General features: G+C 43.0%; 1 protein-coding gene across 1 annotated transcript in view; it reads right to left on the bottom strand.

Annotated features, from left to right (window-relative positions):
* Window positions 1-502: 502 nt before the first annotated feature.
* The window catches only part of LOC143290840 (neuroglian-like), a 99,317-nt gene continuing 90,637 nt past the window's right edge, over window positions 503-9,182 (bottom strand). The window contains exons 10-14 of the mRNA XM_076600380.1: window positions 8,171-8,314; window positions 7,433-7,753; window positions 5,281-5,415; window positions 4,255-4,333; window positions 503-1,989 (exon numbers count right to left, since the gene is read on the bottom strand). Coding sequence (XP_076456495.1) covers window positions 1,773-1,989; window positions 4,255-4,333; window positions 5,281-5,415; window positions 7,433-7,753; window positions 8,171-8,314 — 896 coding nt within the window. The 3' untranslated portion in view covers window positions 503-1,772. The remainder of the gene's footprint in view (window positions 1,990-4,254; window positions 4,334-5,280; window positions 5,416-7,432; window positions 7,754-8,170; window positions 8,315-9,182) is intronic.

The raw sequence follows: 9,182 nt of genomic DNA, 5'->3' as shown, positions 1-9,182 counted from the left end.
AAGTCATCACAACTGTCTACGTTTCATGGAAGGCGCCTCCCTCCCCCCCCTCCCTCCCCCCTCTCCTCCCCTACTCTCCAAAGCCAGCTGTGTCCATGAATTGCATCTCGTTTTGTTTAACCATCAACAATCCACCCCTCCCCCTTCCTAACCTGCCTGGCCACGCCATGCTCTCTGTGCCAGAGACAGCCTCAGAGAGGTGGGCAGGGCAGGGCAGGGCAGAGAGGGTGCCAACCGCTTTCTGCCTCTCCGTGCCGGAGTTGTTTAGGAAACAAGGCGCCAGGTGGCACCCTAGGTGGACAAGGTGTCTGACAGGGCAACACACTGCGGTGAACAACGGACCAGTCCTGGGCTCCAGTCTCATCTGTGGCACGACATGACTCCCCCTTTTCCTGTTCCGTCAGTGCTTGATAGGTTGTTAGTGTGCTACCTCTCGCTTTTTCTTTTCTTGTGTGTGTAACAAAGGTCAGATCCTTTATTTAAAAAAAAAAAAAAAAAAAAAAATTAAGAAAAGAAAACCACTTTCCAGCTGTACAATGTAATATTCTCCCCCACCCCAATATCCTCCCCCAGACAGGATGACAAAACACTCGCTGGGTTTCTCCCAAGTGCTTGGGAACAGCCAAGGGACCTAACTCTTTGTTCTCACCACGCCCAACTAGCCCTCCACACCATGCATCATTAATTTTGCACAATCTTCATTTGTATCAGGCAAGTGATGCCTGGCATTAAAATCAATCTTGGCTTTCATCTTAGGAAGTCTGAGTCAAAAGAAAGCTAGGAAATATAAAATCATTATTAAAACAAAACAACAAAAAAACAAAAACCAACCAACCAACCTACAGCTTTGAATGATTCACGAAGGGAGTATTTTATTTTGTTCCCATAATGTTTGCACCCATGAAACAGCATGTTTTCTTAATCTTGTTGGGAAATCAGTCACTGTCAACTTTCCAGTTCCTTGGTATAAGTTTTATTACCTACCAAACTCAGTTCATCTTTTGTTTTTGCACACAGAATAGAGATGCTTCTGGAACTGAGACGCATTGTTTAAATCAGTAAGAATTTCAAAAGGACCAAGGAAAAAAAAAAAAGGTTTTAAAAGCACTTCCCATACAGACTGGATTCCTATTCGACACTGTGTTTTTAGAAAGTACTGCCACCGCTGTCAGCTGGCACGGGAGGCATACTGTTGGTTGGTGATGGTCACCAAGGGGTGGTTGTGGTTGTGGTATGTCTTCCCCCTCTCCCCCCAGTGTGACCACAAAACATCGCACTCCCTCCTACCCATGTCTGCGATCCACCTTGTTCGGCTGTTCAGTTCTCAGGCCCATGCTTCACTTCAGCTCTTCAAAACCAGACCAGCTTTCCGTTAATCCAACAATCATAATTCAACCGGCTTCAAACTGCTCTTTAAAAGATGACAGTTAACCTGTCTTTATCCTAAACTCCCAAGCTGGCAGATCTGAATTTAATCCATTAAATCTCTTCCCTTACTGTCAACATTTGGGACCCAAACTTACATTTAAACATGGTTTTTCTTCTTTGTATTTCTAAAAAAACAAAACCCTTGCAAGGCCTCAGGCAAAACTCACTGCTTTACTTTTATATCTCATTCACATAAAAACAGAAGAAGACTCAGCTGGTCTTCCAGGTTGGCATCAAAACATCTCTTTCCTTACATTTCTAAAAATACACAAGACTGAAACCCTGGCTGGGCCCCAGTGACAAGCCAAGGGGGCCCTGGCAAGGTTGACTGTGTGCTGTGTTCATCACACTTTGGACTCAGACTGGTAAGCCGGGGGCCCTCCACCGCCGCCGCCCTTCTTGTCCTTGGAGTAGATGCCGATGAAAGAGCCGTCTTCGTTGAAGGCGTTGGTGGCGTCATCTCCGTACTCTGCAGAGCCAAACGATTCGTCGTCGCCCAGGGGGATGTTGTCATCAAAGTCCATGTTGGGTGACTTCTTATCCGGAATGTAGTCATAATCCCTGCCAACACAAGACACAGTAACAGTGCTTAGTGCAGCGGCTTCCCTGTATTGTGGTGGTGGGGGGGTAGTACCATCACATTTGTGAGATAAAGAGATTCATTCGTTCGTTTATTCATTTACGGTCTGTTCATCTAAGATGATGATATTAGACTGAAAATAAATGATATTATCATTATTACTATTTGTATCATTATTTTTTCTATCATAATAGTGATTATTATTATCATTAATTAGAAATCATCATTTGTGAAAATCAATGGCAGGGGAAGAAATATTCACCTGAAAAGGGGGCGGTTGAGGTGGAGGGTGGAGGGGCGTGGGGGTGGGGGTGAGGGGGAGGGGATTGAGGAAGGAAAAGAGAGAGAGAGAGAGAACAGAATGTGGAAAAGATAGAGTACAAAATGTAAAATGGAGAGGGTGAGTGTCAGTGACTGGAGAAAGAAAAACATAATATTGGAAGAGTGTGTGTGAGATGGGGGATGTGGGAAGTGGGATTAGGACAGAAAATTAATCAATAATTAAATATTGTGTGCAATACTTCTATAGATTATTATTGAAAAGAGGATGATGTGGGGACCTACAATAAACAACCAACTGGACTATCTGACACATAACTAGCTAGATAAAGAGGGACGAGAGAGAGACAAAGAGAGAGAGAGAGAGGGTGAGAGAGTGATAGAATGAGGGAGCGCATGTGTGTGTGTGTGTGTGTGTGTGTGTGAGTGTTTGCATGCATATGTGCACATTTACACAAATGCTCGCAGACTTGAAGCTGACAGCAGCAAAATTAGAGCAACAGCATTCCAAAACATGCACGAATCGCATGCTAATTTCTCAATAAATTCTTCACCCACACGTTATGTGCTGTGTCTCGCAGAAACTGTCCATGTCTTTCTTTCCTGCATTGCTGGTGAACTGAGCATGAAGATGATCTTCATTTCTTTAAGAACCTCTATGAAAATGTTTGCCTAAAGACCATCACACGAGTACATGCGCCTACACACTCGCTTCGTCTTCATCTGCTTTTACTCATTTCATCCCACACGTGTCCCTTGTGACTGTTGTAAGAAAGTTGAATGAGAACTTGTGTCTTGAACCCTATCTATGTGGAGTGATGGCCTAGAGGTAACGCGTCCACCTAGGAAGCGAGAGAATCTGAGCGCGCTGGTTTGAATCACGGCTAAGCCGCCAATATTTTCTCCCCCTCCACTAGACCTTGAGTGGTGGTCTGGATGCTAGTCATTCGGATGAGACGATAAACCGAGGTCCCGTGTGAAGCATGCACTTAGCGCACGTAAAAGAACCCACGGCAACAAAACGGTTGTTCCTGGCAAAATTCTGTAGAAAAAAAACCACTTTGAAAGGAAAAACAAACAAAAACTGCACGCAGAAAAAAATACCAAAAAATGGGTGGTGCTGTAGTATAGCAACGTGCCCGAATTTCACACAGAGAAATCTGTTGTGATAAAAAGAAATACAAATAAGTTCAACTCCTCTTCACTAAAAAAAAAAAAAGTCACCTGTGCTGGTCAGGCAAGTGATGCCCTTGACCACTCTCGCTGGAGGACGCTGTGCTCTAGTGGTATAAAGACGTTTGAAAACAAGAGAACACTGGCCATTAAGGAGAAGCGTGAGTGAAGGAAGCAGGGCTCAACTTCTGGAGATGTTTTCCCTTGCAACACCTGTGGGAAGTGCTGCGCATCCAGAATCGGCCTCTTCTCCCATATGAAGATACACACCGACAGATAAGCCTGCCTGCCTACTCATCCGTTGGACTGACAGGAGACTCCATCATCAAGTTCAAATGCACCAAAATTGGTTTCTCTTGTCCATTTCTTTTGTTGTTGTGAATTTCCTATAGCAAAGGGAGGTAAATCTGCCAGTGTCCCTCTGACGCTAGTGTGTACTAACAGAGACTGCGGGATGAGAGCCTTGTGAGTGTCAAACCTTACTTTCAGCTCTATTCAGTATATTGTGTTTGTCTTAGTACAAACCATCCAGTTTTATTCAATTCTCACATTACACACGTCCCAGTAATCACTTCACAGCATGAAACACACAAACACAACAATCCATTCAGACACAACATAATTCAACCGATCATTCATTTCTATCCCAACTATTTAACCCTCCCTCAACCTTCATTGCCTGAGAATGACTTGGTCTGGAGAAACGAGATGACTCAGTTTCACTTGGGATGAAAAGGGTTAAGCCATCAGAAGCAGTACACCCAACCCCCATCCCCACCCATCCCTGGACTTACGCTCGTGACAGATCGCTGAAGCCGCTGTCCAGCAGTTCTTTCTCGGGGTCCAGACCCGCCGCCGTCTCTTTTCTGTCCACTGGAGACACACGCATCATTCATACAGTTTTCAGTAATACAATATGCAATATGCAGTTTTCAGTAATACAATATGCAGTTTTCAGTCATATAATATGCAGTTCTGCGTGAGAATGACTGGTGCGAAAGCGCTTAGATTTGTCTATGCACAAGATTCAGCGCTATATAAATACCATTATTATTATTAATACAATATGCAGTTTTCAGTAATACAATATGCAGTTTTCAGGGCCGAAACACTTGACTGAGGGGAAGCTTCTTCTCTGAAGACCCTGTACTGTCCCGCTCTCCCTGGAATTTCTTATCACTCACAGTTTTCAGTCATACATCAAATACAGATTTCAGTCACACATCAAACATGCACTTTTTTCAGTCACAAACCAAACACAGTTTTCATTCATTTGTCAAAGATACAGTTGCTATTTTCAGTCATACATCAAACATTTTCAGTCAAACATCCAATCTTTTAGTTGAAAGTCAAACGTACAATTTCAAGTCACATTAGACATTAGACATATCAAACATCTTCAGTCACACATCCCATTTTCAGCTGTATTTCAAACATACAATTTTCAGTCGTTTATATAAAATCTTCTGTCACACAAACATACAACTCTTAGGTTGTTCAAACATAGAATCTTCAGTCACACAAACACATATTTTGTCATTAAAACACAGAATCTTCGATCACACAAACAAACATGCAATTTTTAGTCATTTAAGCATAGAATTTTCAGTCACACAAACATACATTTTTCAATCATCCAAACATCGAATCTCCAGTCACATGTCCAACATACAATTTTTAGTGGTTCAGACATAGAATCTTCAGTCACTCTTCAAACAGGCAGAATTCAAACAATAAAATATGACAGTCTTTCACTTTTCACCCAACAGTCTCTCTCCTCTCTCTCTCTCTCTCCAGGGCAGACAATCTTGCTGTCTTACCTGGATAGTCTCCCTCCCGCATCTTGCGGCGGCAGATGACACAGCAGATGATGATGAGGACGATGATGATGAGGAGAATGCCGATGATCAGACCAATGATCCAGTAATCAAAGCCAGCTGTTATCACAGGAGCCACTGCACACACACACACAAACACATTGACATTGTACGCAGGTCACATACCATGTACACACACACACACACAAGTATATATAGGTCAAATGTGTACACAGATTACATGTAGGTCACGAGTGTAGAGATTAACATGTAGGGTACATGTGTACACAGATTACATGTAGGTCATATGTGTACAGATTACATGTAAGTCACATGAGTACAGACTACATGTAGGTCATGTATACACACACAGATTATGTATGGGTCGCACATGTACAGATTCTATGCAAATCACTTGTGGTACACATACACACACAGATGCAAGTATGCAAGTCATGTGGTGAATGCATAGTTTATACGCTGGTCAGAATGTAGGAAGCACACTACAAATACAGTCTAATTAAATGACATGCAGGTTGTATATGGTGTACACACAGTTTATATTCTGGTCATAAAACTATATGGTGTATACACATATGTTGGTCTATAGTGCCCCCCCACCCCCAAACCCTCCCTCCCCATGTAGATCTAAATATATTTGTCATGTGCATACACTTAAAAATGTCACATGATATAAACCCAACATATGTAGGTCACACGACCCATATATATATATAAAAGATGTACACACATCAGATATTGATCACATGGTGTGCACATGCATTCAACATGAAGGTCAAGTAGTGTACACACACACACACACACAGAATATGAAGTTAACAATGGAGTAAGCTTGCAGATTTTTATCATAAGCATGCACTCACAAACGCACGCACACACACAAAGCTGTTTTAGCTCAGTTTTTTTGTGTTTTTTTTCAATTTAGTTCTACTTGGCCGCCACACAAAAAATACTGTGACAGTATGCAGCACTTTGGTGCCCGTGTTACTGTCTATGCCTTACAAAAACCTGCAGGTTTCACAACGCTAAAGTGTTCCATTCTACTCTCTTTAATTCTGTTCCAGCCCGGTCCACCCCCACCCCTCCCTCTGTCCGGTCTACAGCTTCATTAGCTGTCTATCTACATGTATAAAATTTCATCACACTCGATCAGTCTGTGCCTGCTTGTGAATGACTGGCATAGAAATGCCTTGATTTGTCTCTCAGCACAACGTTCAGCACTGAATATCTTCTTAAATACTTTATTTATGATTATTTCTTAACGTTCTATTTTCTTTTTAAGAGGAAAAGCAGACTTCAAATTTGCTGTATTCATCAAAGACGAACCGACTATTGACAGTCCATCTTATCGTTTGCCCGTTTTTGAGGTTTTTCTAATTATTCTCATTATTAGTATTATTACAAGTATTATAACTACTATTGATATCATCATTATTATCAGTGTTACTATTATCATTATCATTATAACTGGAGTGAGGAGTGTTGGCCTAGAGGTAACGCAACCGCTTAGGAAGCGAGAAAATCTAAGAGCACCGGCTCGAATAACACCAGCAGTCGCCAGTACTTTTTCTCCCCCTCCACTTGACACTGAGTGGTGGTCTGGATGCTAGTCACTGAGATAATAAACTGAGATCCCATATGCAGCATGCATTTAGCGCACATGAAAGAACTCATGGCAACAAAAGGGTTGACCCTGGCAAAATTCTCAAGCAAAATCCACTTCGATAGGAAAACAAATACAATTGCAGGGAGAAAAGAAAGAAAAAAAAAAAAAAGTGGGTGGCACTGTCAGTACAGCGACGCTCTCTCCCTGATGACAGCAGCCAGAATTTCAATACAGAGAAATCTGTTGTGACAAAATCAGTTATACAATACAATACATTAAAATGCCATAATTTTCGCAGGACGCTCACCAGTGGTCTTGTCTTCCAGAGCGACATCCACCTCGATGACATTACCATCAATGTTATTTGTCGTATCATAAAATTGTCATTGTTCATATCATTCATATTATTATCATTATCATCATCATTACTATCATATTAATTGTAATTTTATCATTATCATCATTCATGTTATCATTGGTCTTGTTCCATCTTTTTATCAGTGATATAATTTTTCACAGGACACTCACCGGTGGTGGTGTCTTCCAGAGTGACGTCCACCTCAATGACCCTGCTCTCGTAGGTGTGGTAGATTTCGCGCCGGTACAGCCCTGCAATTTCGTTCATCTCGCTGTCCGAGAAGCCCGAGGTGTTGATGTAGGCCAGCTTGGTGACCGAGTCGTAGGTGACCAGGGGCGGGGCGTAGGGTTCCTCATAGGTCACGTTCTTGAAGAACCAGCGGTAAGACAGCGGGATCAGGCTGTCGCCCGTGGCAACCACTGTCAGGTTCACAGTCTCTCCCTCCTGTACCTCCTGCGCCGCCTGTGGCTGGGTGATGATGCTGATGGGCACTGCAATGCACAACAGTGAGGTGAGGTGAGGTGATGTTCACTATGTTGACACTTTCTGTAAGGGAGGGAGTGTGAGTGCTGTGTTCAAGAGTGTGTGTGAGTGATGTAGAGATTGTGTGTGTTTGAGAAAGCATGAAAGAGAGAGAAAAAACTGAGAAATCGTGAGAAAATAGTGTGTGAGAGCGAGAGAGAGAGAGCTAAAGATTGAGAGAGAGAAAGAAATAGAATGTGCGTGTAAGAGCGAGCGAGAAAATGTGTGCGTGCGTGTGTGTGTGTTTCAGAGAGAGGGGGACGGAGGGAGGGAGTGAATGTGAGAATGAGAGAAAATATCAGAGAAAGAAAGAGTGAGACAGAGAGAGACAGTGTGACGGAGAGAGAGGTGTGTGCTGGATGCATGTGACTGTGTGTGCCACTCACGGATGACGTTGAGACAGCCGTCACTGAAGACCTCGCCGACGCTGTTGCTGACGTAGCACTGGAAACAGGCAATGTCCGTGCTCTTCTGGACAGACCTCACAATCATCCTCTTCTTCCCCATCTGGAACTCGTACTTGTTGGGGTCTGCACATGACACATCCACAGTTAGCTACCAACACTGCAATCGGACACGAACAGGGGACACACACATGCAGCCCCAAACCCCACCCCCACACACACGCACGCATGCATGCATGTGTGCATGCACGCACACACACACACACAAGCACACCCTCCAACACAACCTCCAACACACACACATCCTCCAACACAAACACACACACACACACCCTCAACACACACACAACCTGCATCACAACCTCCACCACACCACACCACACACACACACACACACAGAGACTAACACTACACAACTGATATCACTCAGGCTGCCTACCAGGAACTTTCACAATATCCAACGGTGATTTTCTGTTTCTATGTACAGAAATTAAGCAGTCTAGAGTCTGGAGTCTCAAACAAAGCCACTGACAGCAACTCTGTACCGAATACTGTGCAAAAAAAAGCCAGCAACAACCATACCATGGTTGAAGTGACTGATTTCTACGACACTGAAAAATCTGATGGTGGGGAGCAGACGATGCTTGAACGAATCTAATGTCTTGATGCCAACACAAAGTATAATGAAGTATGAGAAAAACAACAACACATCTTCATTACTTTTCCAACATATCAAAACGAAAAACATGACAGACATGAAAGTGAAAGTTGAAAAGACAAGAATGAAACAAGTAAAGCCTTCATGGGTCAGGTGCCATTCAAAGTAATCAGAAAAGAAAAAAAAAAGACAAATGGACACCACCCTTCCCTCCCAGGTGCTCTTGGAAGCCCTAGTCCTTGTCAAAGCTCACTTAGCACAAATCAAACCCACATATTGATTATACATTTTCTCTGACCGATATGGATATTTAAATAGCGCCTATTCTCGGTCAGA

This window comes from Babylonia areolata, chromosome 16 (genome assembly GCF_041734735.1).
Source record: "Babylonia areolata isolate BAREFJ2019XMU chromosome 16, ASM4173473v1, whole genome shotgun sequence".
NCBI classification, from domain to species: domain Eukaryota; kingdom Metazoa; phylum Mollusca; class Gastropoda; order Neogastropoda; family Buccinidae; genus Babylonia; species Babylonia areolata.
This window is presented reverse-complemented; position numbering and strand designations above follow the sequence as displayed.